The 27,500-nt window shown below is 35.7% G+C and overlaps 5 protein-coding genes across 7 annotated transcripts in view; 1 reads left to right on the forward strand and 4 right to left on the reverse strand.

The window, feature by feature from the left end:
* LOC135585995 (1,4-alpha-glucan-branching enzyme, chloroplastic/amyloplastic-like) overlaps positions 1–2,481 on the reverse strand; it is a 26,461-nt gene extending 23,980 nt beyond the window's left edge. Inside the window, exons 1-2 of the mRNA XM_065147552.1 lie at positions 2,343–2,481; positions 2,087–2,186 (exon numbers count right to left, since the gene is read on the reverse strand). Of these exons, the coding sequence (XP_065003624.1) occupies positions 2,087–2,186; positions 2,343–2,398 (156 nt within the window). The 5' untranslated portion in view covers positions 2,399–2,481. The remainder of the gene's footprint in view (positions 1–2,086; positions 2,187–2,342) is intronic.
* LOC135636027 (alpha-amylase isozyme 3C-like) lies at positions 2,472–5,226 on the reverse strand. Its single transcript, XM_065147557.1, has 4 exons — positions 4,210–5,226; positions 4,003–4,135; positions 3,102–3,907; positions 2,472–3,029 (listed from the first exon to the last, which is right to left on the reverse strand). Exons 1-4 carry the CDS (start codon positions 4,267–4,269, stop codon positions 2,778–2,780), a joined length of 1,251 nt encoding a protein of 416 aa, XP_065003629.1. The 5' UTR covers positions 4,270–5,226; the 3' UTR covers positions 2,472–2,777.
* A 1,544-nt stretch (positions 5,227–6,770) lies between these two features.
* On the reverse strand, positions 6,771–13,875 carry LOC135636028 (cell division control protein 2 homolog). Of its 2 annotated transcripts, XM_065147558.1 has the most exons (7): positions 13,664–13,875; positions 10,342–10,462; positions 9,162–9,335; positions 8,561–8,724; positions 8,368–8,455; positions 8,109–8,162; positions 6,771–7,630 (listed from the first exon to the last, which is right to left on the reverse strand). In XM_065147558.1, exons 1-7 carry the CDS (start codon positions 13,858–13,860, stop codon positions 7,541–7,543), a joined length of 888 nt encoding a protein of 295 aa, XP_065003630.1. In that variant the 5' UTR covers positions 13,861–13,875; the 3' UTR covers positions 6,771–7,540. The 2 variants fall into 2 exon arrangements, with proteins under 2 accessions (XP_065003630.1, XP_065003631.1); XM_065147559.1 differs by lacking the exon at positions 9,162–9,335.
* Positions 13,876–19,033: 5,158 nt separating this feature from the next.
* On the reverse strand, positions 19,034–25,313 carry LOC103980619 (cell division control protein 2 homolog A). Of its 2 annotated transcripts, XM_009397066.3 has the most exons (9): positions 25,119–25,313; positions 24,670–24,702; positions 24,388–24,572; positions 21,869–21,989; positions 20,787–20,960; positions 20,270–20,433; positions 20,080–20,167; positions 19,810–19,863; positions 19,034–19,313 (listed from the first exon to the last, which is right to left on the reverse strand). In XM_009397066.3, the coding sequence occupies exons 2-9, from the start codon at positions 24,676–24,678 to the stop codon at positions 19,224–19,226; spliced, it is 885 nt and encodes a 294-aa protein (XP_009395341.1). In that variant the 5' UTR covers positions 24,679–24,702; positions 25,119–25,313; the 3' UTR covers positions 19,034–19,223. The 2 variants fall into 2 exon arrangements, with proteins under 2 accessions (XP_009395341.1, XP_009395340.1); XM_009397065.3 differs by lacking the exons at positions 24,670–24,702; positions 25,119–25,313 and having other exon boundaries at positions 24,388–24,584.
* Positions 25,314–27,309: 1,996 nt separating this feature from the next.
* The window catches only part of LOC103980620 (glutelin type-B 2), a 1,388-nt gene continuing 1,197 nt past the window's right edge, over positions 27,310–27,500 (forward strand). The window contains exon 1 of the mRNA XM_009397067.3: positions 27,310–27,500. This exon is cut by the window's right edge and continues 71 nt beyond it. Coding sequence (XP_009395342.2) covers positions 27,376–27,500 — 125 coding nt within the window. The 5' untranslated portion in view covers positions 27,310–27,375.

Raw genomic sequence — 27,500 nt, forward strand, 5'->3', positions numbered from 1 at the left:
AAACCAACTATTTCTAAGAGAAACCAACTATCTCGCTCTTAAAAATTCAACAAATGAACAAGGAGTTCCTCGCTAGTTATACAAAAAGATTTCATGATGAAGTTAGACTGGTGGCTCACCTAAATCCATTTGTGCTGATTAACGCTTATATCGACAACTTTTAACTTTTGAAGTTCTTTTATTTAGTTATCATACAACTGCTGACCATTTTTCTAGAGCTCCTATAGGAGACCAATCGTTATATCATAGTATAATCCATAATTATAGGAAAAAGGAACTCTGAACCTAAGAAAGTCTCAATGAAGGAGAGGAGTTCATGAGTGGGCAATTTGGAGTGCCCCCTATAATGACAAACCAAGGGTTGATTGGGCACCCCCTTGTAGAGATTTTACGCCACTAAATACGTTGCATACCGAAGTGTTCGTGCAGATAAAAGAGATCCTCCAACTCGCCACTCTTAACGGGATCCTCCAACTCGTCTAAGCCATTCAAAATACTACTACTCATATCAAGATTATGGGCATGACACATAAGATTATTATGATTTAAAATTATAGATCAATGAGCTCATCTAGAAGGGGAAACTTAATCATTACTTACATAAGGTGCGAGAGCCTTTCCCGCAAAGCTCAATTGAGTGTTAGGTGGACCCATATTTAGAGAACCAATTCCACATCCAAAAATAATTATGTCAGGGACCCTCCATATAAAAGATTTTGCCCGTTAGGAGATCCTCCGATTGTGTTTAAGGAAGAAGAGATTGAGCACATTGATCCTCATCATAATGATGCTATGGTGGTCACCTCAAGATCACCAATGTAATGATAAAAAGAATTTTAGTAGACATGGGAAGTTCTGCCAACATATCATATACTATGATGCTTTCTTGAAGATCGGGGTTAAGCGCAAATGACTTCCAACTGATCTCCTCTATACTCATTGGCTTTAGTGAGATTCCATAACTCCCTAGATTTGTATATTACTTTTGGATTTGATGATTGCTCTAAAATTATGAAGATAAAATTTCTAGTCATTCGATATTTTATTCGCCTATAATACAATCATTGGTCACTAACCCTCAATCGTTTGCGTATAGTTATCTTGATTTACTACATGATTTGAAAGTTTTTCACCAACTCTAGGGTTGGAGTAGTCAAGAGAGACTCATGGGAGTCTCGTCATTATTACCTCACCTCTATATAACAACCTTATTTTTCCTTTGAATTATTAAACTCTATATAAATAAATTTTTTTTATTGTTCTCGGTGAACTCACTCTTCTCACCTTATTAATCCTAATCAACTTGCATCATCTAACCACAATAAATACTAGTTTTCTTTGAATATTTTGTTACATGATATATTTTTTTCATTTTATTCTCTATTAGAGCAATATTTATTTATTTTTTAATCTTTTATTTTATTAAATTTTATTTCTAACCTTCGAAAAATATTAATTTTTTAATCCTAGTACTTTTAAAAATATTATTTTATTTTTTTTTTGTCGAATGATGCATCCAAGATAACTAAAATATTACAATATTTTTTTATTCATCTATTTAAAATACATCCTTATTTTTTAATAGTATTTCAAAGATTATATTTCATGTATTTGGTCATGATTCTTCTTAACCTAAAATGCGATGCATGACATAACATAAATCATGGGGATATTTTCCACCTATGACAAGAACATTTGTTTATTACTAACGTACAATCCTAATACTACAAATCATTATATCATACATATCTTTTATCAAATTAATATAATTATTTAGTATATTTCCTTTTTACATGTGAAACTAATGTAGTAATGGATATGGATCACCTTTTGGGAATCTTTTATGATTGCGTGGGCTATAATGGATCAAGTTTGACAATACTGTATCCATGAAAATTCCTATATGCTTAATAACTTGTTAATATTAAATAACAAGGCACCAGTAAAAATATCAAAATTAATCCTAATTAAACTTTTAATGATCAAAATAATATCATCCATGTGGATCTGTTTTAGATATGACATAAATCTAGCAACAGTTCTCAGGCAAAGAAAGAAAAATAATGAGAAGATAACAAAAAATTACCTGTAAAATTATGTATGAATCTCCAGAGTAGAATTTACTATAATCAGAGTTTGGTATAGGCACTGGTTGAAAGTTCTCAATACGCCATATTTCTGTTCCTCTATGTGGTGTTAAGTAAATGCTCACATTAAAAAAATAAAAGATACTACAAAAAAAACTATTTGAAGAGTAAAAGAACAGCTAAAAAATTTGTGCAACCAATAGTGACAATAACTTGCCCACATGGTGCATTTTATAACATTTCTTATAAGGATACACTTTGTGTCCAACTCCCTGAAACGCAGGATCAGCATATTTTGTAGAACTAGACATTGTATGCTGAAATATTTTATACTACGACAATGGAACAAGACGTCTTCACAATTTCAGAATGTGCTCAGAACACTGAATAATTGAAAAAAGCTGCACTCAGCAGAAGAAAATAACATAATCAATAATCATCTAGAACTAATATGTACTGTGGCCAACTCATCTACAGGTTTTACCATAAAAATTATACAACAGGTTGCTGGTCAACACAAGTCAGCTGTGCAGTAAGCGAATCATTAAACCATCAAATTATATAAAATAGCATTTCTATAACTTTTCTCAAGCAGGATGGATAAATGTACATGTGGGAACACGATATTTTTTTCTTACTTACAACACATACGAGAAAGCGAAAAGTCTCTTCCTTGATTCATCATCATCTTCATCTCTTCTCCCACACGCAGTAGTCATTGCCAGAGGCAACGACGTGGAAGTTGGAAGGAACGAGATTCCCCACGTCGTATCTCGAGCCTAGCTTTGTCAATATCTTCCCATCGATCATTGCCATGTAGAGGTCAGCATCAGAGGCCAGAATGTTGAGAGCGCTACCCGAATGAATTCCATTTCGTGTTCTGGTTTTAGCCAACCGAGTTATCTTCTCCTTCAATCCCCAGTCGAACATGTGGTCGTAGAACTGCACGCACGAACATATAATCGTCAGGCTGTGAAACTATTTGAATCGAATGTTAGGCAGAAGCATACTTACGATGGAAGGGACTCCCGGATGCGTGAGTATATAAGCGTAGCCTTGCATGACCTTATCAGAAGGAAAAGGCCACAACCTTTGCGTCGAACCGGTATCGTGGTTGTCGACGAAGGTGACAGCCTTCTCCGGCCACCACCCCATCATGCCGGGCGCCTTCCCCTGGGGATCACGCATCCTCCACAGTTCACCTTCCACGGCAGCTTGTAGTATTCCCTTTGTGGTGAAATCGAAGGCCGTCGCTGGGCCTCCGACCTGCTGAACCCAATTAACCAGCCCTTGGCGGTTGCCGTTCTGATCGTATGCTGGCTTCCCATCGTTTCCGTAAGCTAATGAATTCCAGATCTCAGCCACCACGAAGTTTGGCTGCGTCTGTTCGACGTAGATCTTGGCGATGCTTGAGGAGTAACCCTCGGCAAAGTCAAGCCTCCACCCGTCGAAGCCGATGTCAGTCTTGAGCCAATTCAGCCAGTCCGTGAGCTCACGCTGGACCTGCGTGTTGAGGTGGTCGATGTCGGGAGCCGCCGCGAAGCCCTCGCCGGTGTCGAGGTTGCCGGTGCCGTCGGAGTACTGTGTGTCGTCCCTACAGATCATGTGTGGACCCCAGTCGAGGCGGGCATCATCGGTTCCGCCTTCGAAGATGCACCATATGCCTCTCCCGTCTTGCTTGTCTGCGCAACGATGGTTGATGACGATGTCGGCCACGCATTTGACTCCCTTGTCGTGGAAAGCGCCGATCAGCGCCTTCAACTCATCCTGATTCCCATACTTGGAAGCACCCAAGTCGTAGAGCCGCCCCGGCATGTAACCTGAGAGGAGAAGTGTCACAGAATAGTTTAGACCAAGGCCGACTCGGTCAACATGTGAGAGTGATCACGACGGCAAATACGAATCACGGAACGACCTTGAACGCCGACAGAGTGCGAGGGCGGAGGCAGCCAGACGTGGGTGACTCCAGCGTTGGCTATATCAGAGACTTTGTCTTTCAAGAAGTTATACCAACCGCCTTGTTGCCTCCACGACTCCCAGTTGAAGCCCTGCAACGTATTCGTTTCTTTTACTGTAAACGCGATGAAGGACGAAGGAAAGAAATGGATCTATTTATCTCTACCTGGAAGAGTATCTGGGACTGAGCCAAGTTCGGAACGACAAGAAACAGAAGCAGAAACATCCAAGGACCAAGTGATTTCACTTTCAGATCTGAAAAAAAAGAGGATGCAAACGAATTATAAACAGATATCTACATGAAAAGAAACAAAATAACAAGTCACCATACACCACAAAAACATATCAAACCCTAGACATCTCGGACAGCTCAAGCACACGCAATGCATCTCTCAAACGAGAAACAACCTCGTATGATGATCTTTGATTGTTTCCCCAAACAAGCTAAATATTTCACAGCAAACCTAATTTAGGATAATGACACAAGTATGAAGAACAACTAATCGTTAAAAGTTGTGTTTAGATCCCCAAACAAGCTAAATATTTCACAGAAACCTTATTCACTGCCTCAGCCCCCCTAAAACGTTTAAAGTTGTGTTTAGATCCGACCCGACTTGCTAGCGGGTCTGTATACTCGACCCATAATTCCGCCAGTCAAATTAAACGGGTCGGATCATTTCATTCGATGGTTACGGATCGAGATCCAGCAGACATGAGCTGATCCGCTCTTCTGTTTGGATCTAGCTAAATGCACAATTAAAAGAAACGTCGTTAACTATATCTCTTTTAAGCTTCTCCTCCTCTTTCTCGTTCTAGTCAACAACCACACCACCGACGTTCCACTTCCATACATTTGATGGGAGGAACATCGAGTTCCTCCTCCTCGTTCGACTCAGTTCTTCAATGATTGCCTCCAAAACCAGCTTGGTTTCATGGGTCAACGGGCTGGGTGGCGCCCGTTCCCTCCACTTTTATGTGATTATTTTGTGCTCCTCTCAGATGTTGTTACATGCACGTTTCTCCTATCCCTTTCCATTGTTTCATGACAAAATAATATGTGCAGTCGAGCATCTTTGCTGACAACTCCTTTTCATCTTGACTGGGAAATTGGGTCCGAGACAAATTAAGTTGTGTATATACGATGAAGCATGAGTTGTAAGAGAGAGGTATAGATAAGATTCATAATGTTTCAGTGTTGGTGCATTCAATAATGAAGAAATCGAACGTGATATTGAGATGCATTATTACTTTGATCATTGGCATCGATGAGGCCATCTGAGAGGAGACATAAACCATGTTATTTAATCCCTCCCCTTTTTTTCTCTCAAGTAAAACGATTAGTATATTGCATGGTGTCAATCAACCTTATGCATGCATGCACGTACTTACGGAAAGCTTCCCTTTTGATTCGTTAATGAAGATTAGTGTTAGCTTATTCCAACAATACACTAACATCTCCTCTTAAAATAATTTCGAATAAATGCAAATTCTTCGCAATAATCAGAGTATTTCCTTTTTTTTGGTTTACAATTGGTATGATTAATCATAGTCTCTTCTTTTGAGTGTTAGAATTGAATGCATGCATCTGAAAGCCAAATGAGTGTTAGAATTGAATGCATGCATCTAAAAGCCAAATTTCAAATGCATGCATGCATGCATCTCTACCTGACGTAAAGATATGAGTTATTTTTTCTTTTGGTCGACACTAGAGATGATTTGTGGGCCACAAATCCACAACTATTTGCATCGCATAGTAACATTGATAAGATATGAATTGCTCCTAGTCATTTCTTGCTTTACAAATGATTCCACTCCACATGTGCATCACATGCATATCCCAGTCCTCGCCCGAGTCACTCCAGATCGATTCTCGATTGGCGACTCGCCGGCCCAGTCCTCGCCCAAGTCGCTCCAGATTGATTACCGACTAACAACTCGCCATTGAGGGGTCTAGGGAAGATCAATGTATGTAACCTTATCTTTAAATATGAAGCCTCCAATACGGGTCTAGGGAGGGTCAATGTACGTAGTCTTACTTTTAAATATTTAAATAAGTTGTTTCCATGACTCTAACCCTAGTCTTCCAAGTCGTAAAGGAGCAATCTTACCGTTATACCAAGGCCCACCCTCCCCATAATTAAGTAGTCTATAACATATAAAAACAAGGAAACTCTAAACTTCTGAATTTCCAAATGCTACCATCAAGCTTGCATACTTCTCATCCACGCTAGATTATCTAGTTTAATAAATCATCTTTAAAAAACATTATAGACGTGGGGTCCGTCCCGTAGCTCTGCTTCGCGCTTTCGCTTGCATCAAGCAAGCAAGCAAGGGATGCGTGGGTCGCGCCCCCAAGGGGTCTCTGTGCATACATCACACGGCATTACGACACGTGTGACTCACGTGAGTGCTCGCTTGCGGACTCGTGGAAGTAAAAGACACAACTGCCCTCGACGATGGCGACATCACGTAAGGACAGATCTACGACTATGTGTGCAAACGAGTCGGATTGCGTGTACGGTCGGAGTCCGAAGGACGAAGTTATTCTGTTCTTGGTTATGCTGTGCGGCGGAGTAGTGTAACGGCGGAAGGATGTAGCGGGCCTATCACGGGAATGATGAGTAGGGTCCAATGGTTTAATGGTGTTGCCCTGATTGCGAAGACAGGAATGATGCGTTTTTAAGGGTGGCATGTTGTTGGAATAGTTTGATGGTTTGATGTGCAAGGATTAGAACCTCATTTAATAATTCCAACAGACATGATAACATGGTAAAATACTTTTAGGACACATTTCTGAGGAGAAAGAAATAGCAGAGCTCTGCTAGGGAGGGCAGCCATGGTAGCACATTCAAGAAGACATCAACAAAGCATGTCTCGGACTCTTTGCAGAAAGTGGGGTTCTCATTTCTTTTGATGCTATGAATCATAAGAAGCACGTTTCAGAGGTTGTCCCCGGAAGCATCAGAAACTTAACGACGGTAGCCTCCCTCCAACATATTTGGGACCATCCATACAAGCAATAATCTCTCTCTCTTGTTTGTCCCCCATATATCAAAATAATGCACAGTAACTTTTGCTTTTCCAGTTAAATCAAAATATAAAGTGCATTAGCAGTATAAAGCTACCAGGAAGAAGGAATGGAACAAGAGATTACTTGAGCAAGTTGAGTTACTACTTAAAGATGAGGGAATAAATATATTGCTTTCTGGTTATAGTTAGATAAAGCATGCTGTGATGTATTTGCTTTTGAGTGCCATATAAAATATTTAAAATTTTAAAAATAGTATATCAAATGGGGGATAGCGTATTGAATAGTCCGAGTCAGGAAGAACTGAAAAGGAGACTTCGAGTAGGTGTTCCCAAGCAATCAAGTTTAGTTGTGCTTTCAAGGCAAACATGTGGGAAGAATACACCAAATGAACACTTTCTTTACAAAGAATTGTACCTAGTAATATGGATTTCTAAAGATCATATAAATTTGAGTGAGAAAATTCAGGTTATGGTACCATCTCAAGATCCTTGAAGTACTCATGTTCAAGAGCTTTGCGAGCTGTGATTCTCCTTCCTGGTTCCAAACAGAGCATTTTCTGTGCAATAATTTGCATATTAGCAATGGAGTAAAGCTGACAGGACACAAAACTCCTCAAGACATGCAGTGGAACAGGCAAATATAATACTGCTAGTATACATAACAGCAGGCATCGAAAAAAGAACAAATATCATCTTCTCAAAATTGGTGAAGGCATAGAAGTACTAATAAGTTTATTTAGTATCATAAAATAGACAAAGTTCTTTGCCGGTTAGTGAAATGAATCAATCCACCTGTACCTTATGCGTTGAGGAAGTAAAGGATTGATGGTAATGTTAGTAATGAGACGAAAGATGTGCAACAGCAGAGAGTCAAATTTAGGATAGCGCAAAGGCTGCAGCGCGCCGTTATAGCTTATACCAATTGATGAACTAGCATATAAAATTCTTTTCTTTTTTCATTTTTGGACTATTGAAACGTAAGCTGGTAACTTTGTCTGGAAATATGGCAAACTATGAAAGGTTAGGAATACTCACTGAGAGAAGGTCGACACCTACTGGTTCAAGATTTGGCACCAGTGCTGCCAGATCCTGCAGAGGAAATCTTGCATTAGGTTCTTAATATTTTCATCCCGGTAATTCTTTGGTATATTCTTAGTGGCACCACATAGATAAGCACCGAATTTCCAGAGTCATGCATAATGAAATTTTTGTGCAAGTCTTCAGTATATTTTCTGATGCATGAAGCATCAACTAATCAAACAAAAGGTTTAAAGCAAGTTCATTGTTTCCTTACCATAGGATCCCATTTGGGAAAAGAACACTTGAAGTGAGGTAATGATGTAACCCCTGACCAAGTTTCTTCATTAGGAGTACCTAAAACTCTTCATACATATACGTTAAAGGAAATCATATGACACTTTTAGGTATATATCAATTGCATGGAGCAAAACCAGAACTTGAAATCTTAGTGACAATAATATGTAAACCTGAAAATTTTGAACAACTGAGAAATCTCCGAATCTCCACAGAACAGTGGGCATCGATTCACCATTTCTACAAAAATACAACCTATCGACCATAAGTCGACTGGAGTAGAATAGTGGCGAGACCCAAGAAGAATTTCCGGTGCTCTATACGCCAGGGTAACAACCTGAAAAAAGAATAAGTGAACAGAGATTCCGATGCATAAATAAAATGAAGTATAGAATGAAATAGTTAGGATCATTTTTCAGGAATAAAGTGCTTAGAGAAGCATAGAGATGCAGAATAATTATCTTAAAGGTGCTTTACTAGAAGCACAAATATATATCATCAATGTTTCTTGCAATCAACAATCAAATATATCTCATGTTTGAACCTTTATGTACTTTGAATCGTTTATGATAGTTGTGCTACATAATCGTTTATGATAGTCGTTTATCATCAACGTTTCTTGCAATCAACAATCAAATATATCTCATGTTTGAACCGTTATGTACTTTGAATAGTTTATGATAGTTGTGCTACATAATAGTTTGTCATTCTCATCTGAGCAACCAAAACAATCAAAATTTGCAAGAAAGAAACATCATCAAATAAATCAACTACCTCATTGGTCAATGTCTGGACAGGAATATCAAATGCCCTACCCAATCCGAAATCGGCAATTTTTATGGTGTTAGTTTGCAGGTCAATCAGCAAATTCCGAGGTTTTAGATCACGGTGAAGAACCCTATGAGAATGGCAGTACTCAATACCACTTAAAATTTGGTATAGAAATTTCTGCAAAAAAGGAAAGTGGTACTTATCAGCCACTAAGATTCTAAAACTGTATAATACTACTTCAACATACACCATACATATTCAATCAGGAACTAAAGGATGCCTAATAAACTAACAAACGTATGAGAGGTGAGCGTTGTTTTTAGCTGCCAACTGAGTACATTGGCCAAAATGATCTTAATTCTTTTCCCATGTGTCTACGTACCAAAAATAAGAAAGCCTATGTTACTATGGTTAGAACAAACATTAATAACTAACTAGTTGCTTGATGTGTGAAAATGATTAGTAACTCATCCCTGAGCCAAGACAATTTGGTAGAGAATAGAATGCTATAATACTTGTAACCCAGGAAGAAACATAAACAGAAAAAATAACAAGTAGATCGTTGAATCAATCTCGAAGGTGAAAATTACTCAAAAAGTAAAACTGAAAGCACTAACTTGAATATAGAGTAAATTAAATTCAATCTTGAGGGATTGAAATTAGCCAATGAAAAATCAAGAACACTCCCTTGAACACAAGGAAAATGATACCAACTCAAATTCAGATGTGAGGAATGTCTTTAGTCTTTACAAACACCTATATGAGAAAACATTTTAAGAGATAAACTTATAACAAGAGAAAAACATGATTAGTATTTTTACAATAAAGTAGGTTCTTAGAAGACCTGTGACCAGAACAAGAGAAGATAGCTTTAATTGAATGTTTCAGAATACTTAATTGATGAAAAGAAAGATGGTGCACCCTCACATGTGCAGTATTTAGTGGCAGAAAATGTGGTAAGCTAAAGAAGCTCTATGAACAACTCATTTCCAATGCTAAAGACAAGTGAACCATAAATGATTCTATAATATAAAAACACGAGTTATATAAATTAATTGTATTAATTAATCAGAAAATTTTACAAAGTACAAAAAGAGACAACATGAAGAGAAGATCAACATACAGTTCTATAGGTATAAGCATTAGAGTTATGAAAATAAGTACTAAGGGAGTGATACCTCACCTTCATTAAACGATGGTCTTCTGAAAATGTTTGACAAGAATCCATGTGCTTCTTCAAGTCCAAGTCCAGATACTCAAAAATTAGATATACACTTCTCTCAGAGACCCCTACATCAAGCAACCTGCTAACGAAAACCCAACTGTTCATACGGTCATGTCATGCTATAAAACTAAAACCTACAAAGAATAGCTCTTGGAATGGATGGTAATGAGGAAATTTAAAAATTCATTCTATTACTGATGCAAAATCATTCCAGCACCAAATAAGAAATATTACTAAGACCGGTTACTACATCAAGGATTTTTTTTATTGACCATGGTTATTATTTTTACAGTGAAACTTCAAGATTTAATAGTTTAGTATTTCATCAGAAATTCAGCTTAAATATTCAGACACTAGATTCATATGATTTTTACAGTGTCAGAGTTAACACAATCCACCATCATATACATATTATTGTGACATGGATATAAAATAAGGATTAATCAAACTGATCTACATTATTTTTTTCTGACTGCCTTGGGAATTATCTCACAATTTACTACCACCAACCATTGATCCTTTCAACAAAGAGTCTTTCATTTCAGACTTCAAAGTAATCAGAATTTCAAAAAAGAAGTTGTACGCAATAACAGGATTTGGGTTTGTATAAAGGGGTGGGTAAGGGGAAGAGGAGAATCATGAGTTTCTGCAGTTATCATGTGCCCCTTGGAATAGAAGACTTTTTTTTCTTATAAGATAGTTGTAAAAGCAACCATGGTTTATGGATCAATATGTTGGGCATATAAAACCCTTGCACAACTGATATGACAATGTCAAAGTGGATGTGCTAAATTTCTCTTAGAGAGAGAATAAGAAATATTTTTATCTGTGAAGAATCAAGTATTAACGTAACAAGAAAAATGAGAGAAAATCTTCTAAGATGGTATAGATTTGTTCAATATCAATGTATGAATATTGTGATCGAAGGAGACGAGAATTAGTAGTGTGAGAAAAGGTAGAGTGAACCGTATGAAAGCCTCACAAGAATAAATAAAAAAATATCTACAATCTCTTGATATAACTATATATAGATTCATACAGCCAACTCCATATATTCAGGTCACTTGGGCTTTTTGTGGTTTTGATTTAGCTACTATAAGCATTAACAGGAATAGTTAGGAAAGACAAAAAAATCAACTATACATTAAATATATTTAGCTTTTGAGAATTTTATTAAATCAAAACCATAAGAAGCACCTCATATCGATGAAGGCTAAGACTAAAGAACTACAGATAGACATAAAAGAAATGACTAAGATATTTTGTGGAGTGCACCAGAAGGCCCAAATTTAATATAAGAATTTACATAGAAAACAGTTTTTGATAACTTCAAATGTCAATGACTAAAAATTGATAATAATGTAGAAACTAGAATCAAAATAATCACTTTACTAAAATTTCAACATCAGATGGATGTACTAAGATTCAGAAAATCTCTTTTTGCAAAAAATCGAGAATGTAAAATCAAAACAGAAAGTTTCCTAACCAGTCAATGTTCAGGTAGAGGAGATTAATATGCAACAATTGTACCATATTCAGAACGAATCTGAAGTTAGATGGTGAAGCAGTTCATAGTAGATAGAGTATGAACAGGTATTCATTTCCCACCTTGGTTACTACAATTGTAACAGAAAGATTCCTAACTTAATTTCCTCATCAACTAAGTTATTATGACGGGAAATATGTGATCCCAAATCTTCAAAACCCCAACAAGGAATGATACTCCTGCCAAATCCAGCAAATCATGGAGTTCACCATTTGCCAATTTAATTGGTATACTAATACAAAGCAAAGGTATTACTATTGAGGTTATATATTAAAATTATTCAAACAAGGCCATGGTTCGAAGGATCAGCAATCCACCAAGAAATCATCTGGAATCAACTAATGCTATCAACAACAGACTTTCAACATTTATAGGATCCTGCATATTTTATCCCAATCCATCGAGGTTTGAGAAGAACTCATTAGACAGAACATAAATACTATCTTCAACATAAGATGCACAGAAACCCTTTTTTAATCGAACTCTTTCCTATTAAGTTTTTAAGTGCACAAGAATCTTGAACCTACACGAGTATCACTTATGGTTTTCCATGTGGTTTTGGGAGGCAATTAAATTTCAGGTATTGAAACATGAATTTCAGTATAATTTTCCTATACAGTTTTACAAATCATTAAAAATTTGCTGAGTGGTCAAACACTGACAAGGTACAACAACTAAGGAAATGTAGCACTCCACCCAGGAAAAGAATTGAAGGCATTTGATGACACTGACATACAATGATAAACACATTATAGAAACTTCTGGAATAAAGGATCTTTTAACAAACATGGCATGGTCTCATTCACAGTATTCTGTTCTCTTAAGTTCTGAAACTAATTATTTTATTAAATCGGAAAATCAGAAAGACTTAGGAAGAGCTGAAAATTGTAAATTTCATCATCAGGATTCAGCATATATTTTTCTGCAATAATTTCTTTCAATCAGCCAGTATAGTAAAAATATATTGCCAAACGTGATAAAGCAACAGTAAAACTCAATCACTAAGGAAGGTATCAAAATTTTTTATTCACTGTGAATAAATGAAAAGGGAAATTATAAAATCCTAAGCACAAAAAGAAATAAAAACTTCGGTAATTTATAGCATGACTCGTTGATAAGCATGCATGATTAAAAAGGTAATTCTTTACCAAACTTTTAAAAGCCTTTATGTGATCTGCAACAGTCTCATTTAATGATCTCAGTTTTCTTCGAGTTACATATCCTATAGTGTGCTGAACAATCAGAAGGAATTATGGACACTAGAAAGACTAGGGAAGGTGAAACTAAGTTGCACAATACATGGAGTCACTATGAGTGAAACAGCAACAAGATACCTAAGGAAAGTTTAGAATGTTCATATAAATAAGTAAATTCTTCTCACACATTCAATGCTGGTTATGATAATTAATCTACGTTACCAGAAAGAATTTTCTTCCAACAGAAAACTGGTGTCACAGCAAAAGAAAGCTTAACTCTGGCCATACTTTGCAGTTATTAGTTAGTTAGCTAGGAAGTTTGTTTAATTTGTTTTGCCATGTTACACTTACATCTTGTAATTTGCCTTCTTTAAGCAAAACACAAGATACTAGGAACCCACTCGACAAAAGAAACCTTTCCAATCAAACAAACGCAAAAGCTTGTTCATCTAGTATCTTCGAATTAATCAAAGCCTAGATTCCTAAATCAATGAAGTAAATGAAGACAAAGATGGTTGGGGCAGTTGAGGAGCATAACCTGACTATGTTACAATGATGCATTTCCTTTAATAGTGAGACCTCTCTGATGACAAAGCCGGGGATTCCCTCATCCTCCTCTTTTATCCGGATCTTCTTAATAGCAATCATCTCATTTGTTTGTCGGTCTCGAGCCTTGTAAACGACTCCATACGTCCCTTCACCAATCTTCTCCACCTTCTCAAACTGAGATAGCATTTCCACCACATTACCAAAAAAACCCTTACAACTACTATAAATGAGATAATGGCGAAATGGAGCAAGGCAATCAGTGCTAGCTCACCCTTTCCATGTCGAGCACAACTCACGTAACAACCTGGGGTAAAAGTAAAATGGTTTGTCCATCAAATCAAGCAGCCAGTGGTATATAAGAACTCAAAATCCAACAACAGAAATGAACTCAGACAAGAGAAACACTCATCAATGTAGTCCAAAATTGTCAAATCGGATCGGCGCGGGGCACCAAAGAAATCAAATGCGACGGATCGAAACTCTGCATGGGATTCGAGACAAGACACACCAGTCGCAAACGGGTACACTCGAATAGTCGGATAGTACGCCGCGATCGGGAGAAGATGAACCCGAGTTGCTCGTGAAAAATCTGATCCCGAAGCAGCAGCTCGAATCGGAGGGAAGCCGCACGGAGAGATGGAAAGAAATCGATGAATCCGATCGACAACGCACGCAAGAGCAATCAGATTTAGGGTAATGGATCCACCATCGACCTACTGAGTCAGTGTTCCGCCGTGAGGAAGCAGAGCATTAGAGAGAGAGAGAGAGGGATGGGGGGTCGAGGGAGAGAACAGCACAGGCGCGCGCGAGAGAGAATGGAGCAGTTCTCTGTGGATATATATATATATATATATACCATTGTAGTTGAATTTAAAATTAATTTAAACCTTAAAAAATATACATGCATATATTATTTCAAGTTATTGATATATACATGTATTTGTATAGTATAATATATATGTATATCTTTATACATAAAAAATCCAAATGAGCAAATATTAACTATTGATATGTAAATTAATATGCTCATGTATATTTAGTACGTACACACACACACACACACACACATATATATATATATATATATATATTCAAATTAAATTATTGATATCTAAAAATTCTTGATCTTTAATGTGAAAATGTATAATATTTGCTCATGTATATTTTATGTTCAAGTTATTGATATACATGTAAATGTATATTAAAAATATACACTAAAAATATTGGTTAACCTTATAATTTAATTTATGACCTTAGAGAGAAATTTATTATATTATAATTACTAAATCCAGAATCAATCAATATACAAAAATATCTTTAAATCAAACTAAAACTTATCAAATCTGTCCTAAAATTTCTTGTGTCACTTTCTCTCCCAATTTTAAATTCATCTACAAAAACTAATTAAAAGTCTCATAAAATATCTTCTCTCTCTTTTTTTTTTCTTTTATTGCAAAGAATAAATGGTGAAAGCAGGTTCAAGACCTTACAATAAACTATCATAATCTTACAAGCTAAACTAACTTATACAGATAAAAGTCATGTATCTTATCTCAAATTTAATATAAGAGTCATGTAAGTTATAATATTTTATTTCATAAAATCAAAACAATAACTTGAAACGTCTAACACAGAACAAATAGATAAAAAGAAGAAAATAAATTCACTAGATAAGAATACTATATGTTTGACAAAAATTATTTGAAAAAGACACAAAAAGGATACTAACCATAAACCTCCCTAGAGAAAACGAAGACTTTGTTGCAGATGTTGACTCAAGAATATATCGAGATGAAGAAAAAGATACTTAAATAGTAGTGGAACAATAATTTTATTTCTAATATTGACCCTACCAATCTCATAACTTACTTCATGACCTTAGGGACAAATTTATGATTTTAGAATTAAATATATTATCAATTCCATTGGTCAAAAGGATTAATTTATATACAAAAATATTTATCAATCAAATTAAAACTTAACAAATCTGTCCTACTATTTCTGGGTACATTCTCTGCCCCTATATATATATATATATATATATATATATATATATATATATATATATATATATATAATTATTTTCGATAGAAAATAATTGAAAATGATATTAAAAAATCATTGCAATATCAAGGCTCCTTTCTTAAATCTTTCCGTATACCTAACTCTCAAGAACACAAATTTATCGATGACGACTCTAGAAATAATTGAGGAATGAAGAAAAAAAAAAGTATTGAGTCAAGCAATTAAATAGTGGTGAAATCATGGTTTCATTTCCGATATGGATCCTACCAAACTCATAATTTCATGACCTTAAGGGTAAACTTATTATTTTAGAATTAATTATTTTACTATATTAGTTCAAAAGAAGAAATTGCTACAAAAAAAATCTATCAATCAAGTGAAAGCATAAAAAAAATTAACCTAAAATTTGTAGGTATCATAATCTTCCCGTAAGCATAACAAATAGAAGTCTATTGGAGCATCTTATTTAAAGTTGGATATTAGAGTCATGTAAGTTATAAAATTTCATTTCATAAAACCAAAGTCCAATGAGATAGAAAATCAATTAATTCAAATGTTTGATGTTTTGATACATTAGAAACAGATAGGAAGAACAAAAAAATGATGAAGAGAAATATATATTTCAATATAAATTAATTAAAATATTGACACTGATAGTTGAATGATAAAATCGATTAATGAATTTGAGAAACTAATATGGTATTAAGTGTATTTATGACATAGGATGTACTTTAACAAAAGGTGCAGATCGCTCGAAGATCAAATGTTTAGTCACAAGATCGAATGTCAAGTTAGAGAACAAATTATTGAATTGAAAGATTGAACATAGAGCTAGAAAAAATCGAATATTAAGCTAAAGAATTAGTTCACCTATTTGAAGATCAATTGACATACTAAAAAATACGATAAATAAATTAGATAATTAGGCGAAGCCATGACCAAAATTTATTAGGTCACAAATAAGTTGCAAATAGGTTAAACATGTATCTTGGCTAACACAAATGAAGTCTACAAATGCATTGCTAAGGAGGTTCCAAAGAAGCTAGATTTGGTCTTTACTAAGTCAAAAGCAGACCTGATAGTGGCACCATCTAGATTAGGTGATGGTACCGCTTGGGTTCGTGGAGGACATGGTTCGGTGTTGTTTCAGTGATTCGTTAGTGGTGTTGCCTCCGTTGATTGATTGATTGATGATGGTGCATTATTTATCTATCTTATTTTTAATTAATTATTTATTTTAGAGCTTCTATGAGTGCCTCACAAGTTAGTTGTTGAGGTAAGAAATTTCCAATCCTTATTGAGCTTATGTAACTTATCTCGTGAGAAATCTTGTAAAATCTTGAGTTGTAAGAATTGTTGTTTGTAGAGACGCGTAATTCAAGTGTAATTAATATATACCCCTAATTCTTGAAAAATGAGGTAGGTAAAGAGCAGTCAATTCTCTTCTCTTAATTATGGTTTTACTTATTTAGACACTTTCCTCTATTGCTTTCTTATTACTTTTGAATCTTGACTTTTTTAGTTTTTGAAAAGATTTTCAAATATAGATATACTAATTTGCCCCTATTAGTTTCATTATCAATTATAACAATATATATATATATATATCAAATATATTATCACCAAATTCTTTGACAAAAATAATTTATTAATATACAAAAATATCTATCACTCAAATCAAATCTTTACGATTCCATCAAGAATAGAATTATAACCTATCATGAAATATGATTTATCTTAACATTAAAGGTTTTCACGTCTTTAGGAAAGGGAATAGATGAGCCAATTGGTTGATTGGCTGGGCTCGATCAACTAAAATAATTTTTTTTTTTTTTTGGAAAGGCCAACGGACTCGTCTAGCACCGGTCGTATTCATTCTTTTTAAGGGTATCTTATCACATTCACCCAAATTTAGTTTCATCCTCAAAACTAATTTAAATACCTAACATGGCATCTTATTTAAAGTTAGTAAAAAATAATTAATTCAATAATATATTTTTAATAGAATTTAATCGGAAAAATACAATAAAATGATCATTGTTGAAATACATCCCTATGGAAAACTCCTATCTTTAATATTATTTCCAATATCCATCTTTCCAAACTTATTAACTCTTCATGACCTTGTGATATATATTATGTTATTTTAGAATTATAAAATCTGTCAGTTAACATGAATATATATATATATATATATATATATATATATAATTATAATCAAATTAAAGATTATGAAATCCGTCCTCCTAAAAGAAAAGTTTAATCCTCGAAACTAATAAATGTCTCATAAAACATCTTATCTCAAGATGGACGTCTCGTAAAAATTACTTCAAGTATCAAATGCTTATATAAACAAAATTTTCAACTGTTAGAATTCGTAAATACATTAAATCTAGTTTTTTTTATTATTTATGATGATTGATTATTTTGACAAGTGGATCTACTATTTAATCAGATTAGGTAAAATAAAAAAGTACAGTTGTAGCATATTACATAAATCTTGATTGAATAGACGGTTATGATCGACTCACTCATTAGTTAAGATCAATGTGGTATGTAATCGAACACTTGTGAAAAACTTCTCCAATAAGATTTGACATTATTCAATCTAGCATATTATCACTAATTGGATTAATATATAAATCATATAGTCAAGTAAAATGAGAATTTTGACCTGTGTCGCTCTCATGCCACAGCACCAGCGGTTCGACGACATCCGAATTGAACGCTTAATGAGTGCGGCGTCCCTGTAACAAGTCACTATAATGGTCAATGTTTCAAACAGCTTCTCTTATCCGAGTAACGCCCGATAACACTACAAAACTACCCTTACGAAGAAACATCCAGTGGTTGCTCGAATCATCCATAAAAGAGGTACTTGGACACAAATGTAAAAGTTTGAACCGAAAGCAACTGACTAATTTCATTTATCATGCTCTTGCACTCATGCCCTTTGGCGTCACCTGCCAATGTATCCTTTTCATCTCCTATACTTGAGAATTCTCATCAAGGAAAGTCTGTCCAAATTTAACCTAATTAAGGCTAACCAAATTAACTTCAGCAACCATAAAAAGCCCAACCCTCACAAATCCACTTGAAGGTTATTGTTCAATCACCCGTCTTCGACTATTATTTTATGACAATCAACTGAGTGGACACGCTTCGGGAACAGCTAATCTTATGCTGACAGATGATAGCATTTGTTCTCCTAATCAATTTCTCTTCCTTTTTTTCTTCCTTCGTATTCAAATAACTTTGCTTTTCTATAACAATTTCAGTACTAATTAATGCTGGATTGATAACCTGCCAGTCCAGCCAGATAATATGGAAAATGTGTTGAATGCTCCCGAGTCATGGAAAACTGGGAAAGGATACTTCAAAGTTGCTGTTCCCAAACAATCAAGCACAAGCATCAAGTTTAGTTGTGAGTTTTAGGCAAACATGTTCTGGGGAGAATGCGGCAAATGCAAAAGGCAAAAAACATCTCACACTTTCACTTACATAATAGAGTGAGAAAATTCAGGTTATGGTACCATCCCAAGATCCTTGAAGTACTCATGTTCAAGAGCTTTACGAGCTGTAATTCTCCTTCCCGGTTCCAGATAGAGCATTTTCTGCACAAATAGTTGGATATTAGCAGTGGAATAAAGTTGACAGTAAACATAACCCCTCAAGACAGGTGGTGAACAGACAGATATACTGCGGTAGTTTCTTCAGGAATAGGTTGATGTGACTTTGTAACTATAACAGCAGATATTCATCAATGGACAAGAAAAAAACAGCAAATATTATCTTTAAAGTAAAAAGGCTAAAAACTAGTGGACATGAAGGCACAAAAATATAATAAGCTTGTTTTGTATCACAAAATATCGCTAAAATGAACAATCCGTGTGTATACAATGGCCTGAGGATCTAAATGACTGCTGTATGACAGTAGTGTTTTGTATGAAACTAAACATGTGCACCAGCATGGTGTTAAATTTAGGATAGCAGAGGCTGCAGCATGCTGTTATAGTTTATTCCAATTTATTTTTTTTTTTTCTATTGAAACATATGCTGGTAGCTTTGCCTAGAAATATGTCGAGACTATCAAAGCTTAAGAAAACTCACCAAGAGAAGATCGACACCTGCTGGTTCGAGATTCGGCACAATGCTTGCCAGGTCCTACGCAGAAAATGTTCCAGTAGGTAGTTAACATCCGTCCCAGTAATTCTAGATACAAGACAGACTAATAGATTCTTAATGGCACCACATAGATAAACAGAGAATATCCAGAGTCATGCATAAAGAAATGTTGTGCAAGTCTACAGGATATTTTCTGATGCATTAAGCATTTACTAATTAAACAATAGGCTTAAAACAAGTTCTTTTTTTCCCTACCTTAGAAGGCCATCTGGGAAAAGAAGACTTGAAATCAGGTAATGAAGTAACCCCTGGCCAAGTTTCTTCATTAGGAGTACCTAAAACTCTTCATGAATACACAGTAAAGGAAATTGCATGATGCTTTAGGTACATAGAGGCCAGGGAGCAAAACCAGAACTTGAAATCTTAAAGATAAAAACATATCAACCTGAAAATCTTAAACAATTGATCAATCTCTGAATCTCCTGGGAATAGTGGACGTTGATTTACCATTTCTGCAAAAATACAACCTACTGACCACAAGTCGACTGGAGTAGAATAGTGGCGAGACCCAAGAAGAATTTCTGGCGCCCTATACCACAAGGTCACAACCTAAAATAAAAATAAATGATCACAACTGTGATTCTGATACAAATGAAACCAAATGGAATTATTAAATAAAATTGTTAGGATCATTTTCAAGGAATAAAGTTCCTAGACATGCAGAATAATCATCTTTAAAGTGCTTTACCAAAAGCACAACAAGTATATATGATCGACATTTCTTACAGTCAACAGTCAAATATCTCTCATGCTTGAACCTTGCTTTATATACTTTAGATTTTTATGATATTTATAATACACAAGAGTTTATAATTCTCATATGAGAAACCAAAACATTTACTTCCATCTAGATCATAATAAACCTAAAAAAAGAAAGGAACCTCATCTAATAAATTAGCTACCTCATGAGTAAATGTCCGGACAGGAATGCCAAATGCCCTAGCTAGCCCGAAATCGGCAAGTTTCAGGGCATTAGTTCGCTGGTCAATCAGCAAATTCTGAGGTTTCAAATCACGGTGAAGAACCCTATGAGAATGGCAGTATGCAATACCACGTAAAATTTGGTACAGAAATTTCTGCAAAAAAAATAGAAGCACTACCATGAGGATTCTAAAACTGTATAGTAACCACTTCAACATACACCAAACATATTCAATAACAAGAATACCAAGTAAAATAACCAACATATGAAAGGTGAGAGATGTTTTTAGCTGCCAACATAGTACTTTGATCAAAGTAATCTCAACTATTTCCCATGTGATCGACTTATCGAAAATAAGAAAGCTGAAGTTCCTAAGCTTAAAATTAAAAAGGCTTTCAAAACATTAATAAGCAGTTAGTTACACCTGATGTATGAAACTACTTTGTTATGATCCCTGAGCCAAGACAACTCGGCAGAGAATGACAAACTTTTTGACGTTCAAGAGAATACTTGCAACCGAAGGAGAAACATCAATAGGGAAAATATCAAGTAAATCATTAATCAATCTTGAAGGTGAAAAATTAGTCAACAAGTAAAATTGAGAAAACTAACTTCAATATAAGGTAACTATCAGTCTTGAAAGTTTGAAATTAGTCCATGATAAATCGAGAAAGCTACCTCAAACATATAAGCAAAATATTACCGAATGAAATTCAAATGTGAAAAATGCCTCTACAAATGCCTATATGACAGAACGTTTCAAAAGATGAACTTATAACAAGAAAACTTGATCAGTTTTTTCATAGTATACAAGGTTCCTAGAAGACCTACAATTAGAACAAAGGAAGATAGCATTAATTGAGTGTTTCAAAATGCTTGCTTGATGGAAAGAACAATGGTGCACCCTCACATGTGAAGTATTTAGTGGCACCAAACATGCTAAGCTAAAGGAGCTTTCTGTGAACGACTCATCACCAATGCTAAAGATGACTGATCCAACAATGATTCTAATATAAAAAAATGATTTATATATGCAACTGAATATTAAGAGAGTGACCTCACCTTGATTAAATGTGGATCTTTAGAAAATTCTGGACAAGAATCCATGTGTTTCTTCAAGTCCAAGTCCAGATACTCAAAAACTAGATATATTCTTTTCTCACTGTGCACTACATCATGCAACCTGCTACCAGAAACCCACATGTTCTCATATGGTCTTGTCATGCTATAAAACTAAAACCAGAAAGAATAGTTTTTTATAATGCAGAGCAATGAAGAAATCAAAGAATTCACTCTATTACTAATGCAGACTCATTCCAGAATCAAAGAAGAAATATTACTAAGATTAGTTACCACATCATGGCAATTCTTTTTTATGTTGACCATGGATATTGTGTATGTAGTGAGACTTTGAGATTTAACAGTCTAATGTCTCATTAGAAATTCAGCTGAAATATTCAGATACCAGATTGATGTAATCTTTTACAACACCAAAGGTAAAAAAGTCCACCATCACAAACATATTAGTGTGGCATGAATATAAAATGAGAATTACTCCAACTTCTCGCCATTTTTACAATATAGAAAACACAATTCAAACTGTCTTGCAAAGAATCCAATACACATAATGCAGTTTAATTCTAACAAAGGAGTCTTTGTTCGAATCCAATACTGCCAATCATTGATCTTGCTAACAAAGGAGTCTTTTATTTCAGATGATCAGAAGTCAACACTGAGATGACAAAAGGAGGACCATAAGAATTGTCCCATTTCTTTCATTTTAATTCTAAGTTCTAACCAATATGGCTATTTCACTCCAATTTTGATCTCAAATTCCTTTACCAATTGATGCAACCTCAAGAGAACCAAGCAGGATGAACCCAATGTAGAATGCCAAATTGGAACATAAGGTCAACTGCTATTTAAATTCAGATCTAAGTAAGTCAGTTGATTAAAACCTAATGAGGTTGTTGTGATTTGGTTTGAAATGTTAATACTTTTTCTTGTAAGAATTTGATTTGTGGTTGGACACCTCTGTTTATTTTCATTAGACTAGTAGATAATTTACTCTTGGTGATTGAGTTAGTTCAGTTTTTTCTCCTGCTGATTGAGTCTCAAACACAAACTACTCATAACTGTTTTCTTTTCCTCGTACTCTTTCCTTTCCATCATTCTTTCATTCATCTGTTTGTATACCATCCTTTTCTGTCAGAAAACAAGAAACATGCATGCTCCTGAAACTCTCTACTGACAACATACCTCAAATCTAAAAGAAGAATCTAATTACTCTATCAATTGACTGCAAGCTTATTTAGGGTCTGCTAACATTAAATAACACCAGTAAGTGCAACAAGCAACTTTCTATACTATTTTTCTTTGAATCAAACAGAGGATCTTCTGCTTCTATTTGGCGCATCCACAACAGACTTTCAACAGTTGTAGGAACCTGCATTTGTTATTCGAAAACCTCATTTGTTATTACTGAATACTATCTTTAAACAAAAGATGAATGGAAACCATTTTTCATCAAGCTTTCTCCTAAAGGTTTTTACACAAGAATCTTGGACCTAGACAAATATCACTTATGATTTCCAAGTTGTTTAGGCAGGAAATAAAATTTCGGGTATTGAAATATGAATTTCAATATATATTTGCCTGTACAGTTTTGGAATCCAATATTATCTGATTTCTGAGTGGTCAATCACTGAAATATAGCACATTACAAAGGATGATGGAATAAAGAATTAAAGTCATTTGATGAAACTGATTTACAATGATAAGCACATTACAAAGGATGATGGAATAAAGGGATAGTCAACAAACACGGCATAGTCTCATTAACAATACACTGTGTTTCTTAAGGTTTGCAAATATTTTTTTATTAGACCAAATCAAAGAATGCAGAAAGCAGAAAGATAGGAAGAGCAGAAAATTGTAGATTTCACAGTCTGAATCTTCGGGATTCAGCATATCTTTTACTACAAGAATTTCTTTCAATAAGCCAGTATAATCTTAATATATTGCCACAATGTGATAAAGCAGTGGTAAAGTTCAACCACTAAGGAAGGTGTCAAAACTTTCTATTCACTGCCAAACAATGGAAAATGAAAAATACTTAGCACAAAAGAAATAAAACCACAGTAATTTATAGCATTTATTAATGATGAACATGCCTAATTTGAGAAACAATTCCTTTAACAAACTTCCAGAAGCTCTTATGTGATCTAGAATAGCCTCATTTAATGATCTCAGTTTTCTGAGTCCAGATACAAGGGTAACAGGTCAATGAATGTTAGCAATTTGCCTAATTTAAGACAATCAGCTCTTCCATCTTTCCTCCTAAATTGATTTGGTGAAGGAGGCTTGTATACTGGATTGCATTCAGAAGAGTTGTTCAGATAGTTAAATAATCAATGATAAGATACTAGGAACCCACTTGTTAAAACGAAACCTTTCAAATTAAATAAACCCAAAATCCTGTTTCATCTAAGTATCTATGTTAAGATTAATTAAAGCCTAGATGCCTAAATCAGTGGGTTCAATGGAGAGAAATAATAGGTGAAGCAGTTGTGGAGCATAACCTGACTATGTTACAATGCTGCATTTCCTTTAAGAGTGAGATCTCTCTGATGGCAGTGCTTGGGACTCCCTCATCCTCCTGCTCGAGCCGGATCTTCTTAAGAGCAATCATCTCATTTGTCAGTCTGTCTCGAGCCTTGTAAACGACTCCATACGTCCCTTCACCAATCTTCTCCACCTTCTCATACTGAGACAGCATTCCCACCACATTACCACCAAAAACCCATACAACTACCATGAATGAGATTATGGCATAATGCAGCAAGCGATCAGTGCTCGCTTACCTGGTCCATGTCGGGCACAACTTACGTAGCAACCTGGAGTACAAAGAAAATCGGGTAGTCAATCAAATCAAGCAGTGGTATATAGACACTCAAGATCCAACAACACAAATGAACAAGAGAAACACTCATTCGATGTAGTCAAAAATTATCAAACAGATCGGTAGGGCACTAAAGAGCCATTAAATGCGACCGATCAAAACCCTATGTGGGAACCGAAACAAGGCACGTGATGCTCCACACCAGAGCAAGCGGACACAGTCGAACAGTCGGATAGTACGCCGAGAACAAGAATACGATCGGGAGAAGATGAAACCGAGTTGCTCGTGGAAGATCTGATCCCGAAGCAGCAGCTCGGAAAGATGGACAGAAATCGAAAAGGAAACCGATGGATCCGATCGAGAGGCGCGCGCAAGAGCGATCAGATTTAGGGTAATGGATTCACCACCGACCTGGAGATTCAGGGTTCCGCCGTGGGGAAAGCAGAGCATTGGAGAGAGAGAGAGAGAGGCAGTGGAGGCGCGCGCGAGACTGAAGGTCGCAGTTCTCCGTCGAGTCTCGTCGCTGTCAAAACAGGGAGCCGCTTCCCTCTCTCGCTCCTCTCTCTCTCTCCCTGTAATGTCCCTAACAAACTTCTACTCCCGTTAAACGTACACTCGACGACGACTTGGTGGATATCACCGGTGGAACCCACTCAAACTACGCGTATGAAATGAGGCGGTGAGAACCGATGGCAATTTGAAGTGCGGCTCGCGTCGATGGCTATCCAAAGAACCCGGGTCGGGTTTGTGAGCCCCACGTCCAAAATTAGGGACCAACGTGCAATTTCTTGGTTCGGAGTTACGTGTGCTTTATCTTCGTCTCGTAGTAATTTTATCGGGCACGCTACAGGGAACCCACAATTCTACACCTAGATACAAGAGGTGCGGGCCCCGCCCATCTCTCTTTGCCTACCATCTAATCTTGATTAGTTGTGTGGGAGCGTAGGGGAGCGATGGCGGGACGGGTGGGGACGCGTGGGCTGTAAAGTGTCTTTTATTGGTTTGACTCCCCAGACTGCGCCCATTTCTCGTCGTTAGTTTAAATCGGACTTCTCGGACTCGCCGAGATGTTTAAGTTGACTTATGTTGGGCTTCGGCCAAAAAACAGTCAATCCGAGCACCACCGGTTTACCACCAGACCCCAATTCCGATATATCCTTTTTTTTTTTTACTAATTTATATTGAGCATTTTACCTTTAAAAAGATATTATTATTAGATTTTTTTCGAATGATGTGTCACCTTAATTGATTTTTACCTGAAATATTTTTTATCACTGTGATTAAAATATTTCTCCATCATTATTTTTACTCTCAATCATTGCATCATCACCGGCACTATCGTTGCCTCCTCTGTTTCCTCCCACTAGCCAATAGCATTGTCATCACTATCTTGTCCTTAACCAATCATTTCCTTTGCATTGCACAAAGACCTTTTTGTGTAGCATAGCTCGTTCATTGCCTTTGCCCTCTGTTCTTATTGAGGCAGGGCGAGTGGCGAGGAGAGGAGAAAGCAAAGGACAAAAGGTGATAGAGAAGAGCAAGTGACAGGACAGGAGGATGAGGATGAGGGAGAAAGGGAGGAGGAGAAGGAAGTGATAAGAAATGATGGGTGATGGTAGAGGAGGAGGAGGAAAAAAGAGAAGGAGGAGGAAGGGAAGGGCTAACGATGCCACCTTACGATGGGACGAACGACGACAATATGTCGAAGATTATGTGACTAGTAAAGGGTTAAGGGATATTTTTATCAAAATAAATATATATATATATCTTAGGTAAAAATTAATTATGAATTATCAATAGATAAAAGCCCAATAGTAAGAATTTTTAATGTAAAATATCTATTTATGTTTATCGGAGTAGCATATTTTTTTAATTCTAATTTTACCCTTTTATTTTAATTTATTTTTTTAAAATTCTTTGAACTGATTATGTTGATCCAAATTAGTTCTATAAATTTTAAAAGTATATACGAGATTAATAATTTGGAGAATAGCGAAATCCAGCCTGTCTTAATCCCTATCTCCCTCCACTTTTTGAATTTTGTATTTTGGCGGCGAAAGATCCAATTGAGATGGTATAGGTTATGCCAATTTGAATTGGTTCTATAAATTTTAAGAGTATATATGATATTAAAAATTTGAGGGATAGCGAAATATAATTGTCATCACGCATGAGAGGACACACGTAATTACCTACAAGCAAGATAGATACATACGTACACAAAAATGGTGAATGATCCGATTGAGATGTGATAGGTTATGTTGACTCGAATTGGTTCTATAAATTTTAAGAATATATATATAATTAAAAATTTAGGGATAGCAAAATCCAATTGTTCTAATCCCACGTATGAGACGACATACAAAGTTGTCTACAAGCAAGATAGATTTATTATACGTATAGAAAATTTACATTTTGATGGCGAATGATCTAATCGAGATGCTGTAAAAGAGTCGTCGAGTTCTTGTGATGGGACATCATGATGGGAGAAAATAATGGAGGTAACACATGAGGACAAGGGTGATGGTGAATGTAGAGAGTTGGACGAACGATGACCACATCTGAAGACGTGCAATTATATTTAACCTATCATCTAGATAAGTTTACAAACCCACCCAGATCTTCTTTGCATTGGCAACCCGTAGAAAGCTGGTCAGAAGGACAAGCGATGGCAGCAGAATTGTCTCCCACGCTGAGCAAGAGCATCTTTGAAGGAGCCGGTGGATCTTACGCTACTTGGTCAGGTGCCGATCTCCCCCTTCTTACTGATGCAAAGCTCGGCGGAGGCAAGCT

Source organism: Musa acuminata, chromosome BXJ3-4 (assembly GCF_036884655.1).
Source record: "Musa acuminata AAA Group cultivar baxijiao chromosome BXJ3-4, Cavendish_Baxijiao_AAA, whole genome shotgun sequence".
Classification (NCBI taxonomy): Eukaryota; Viridiplantae; Streptophyta; class Magnoliopsida; order Zingiberales; family Musaceae; genus Musa; species Musa acuminata.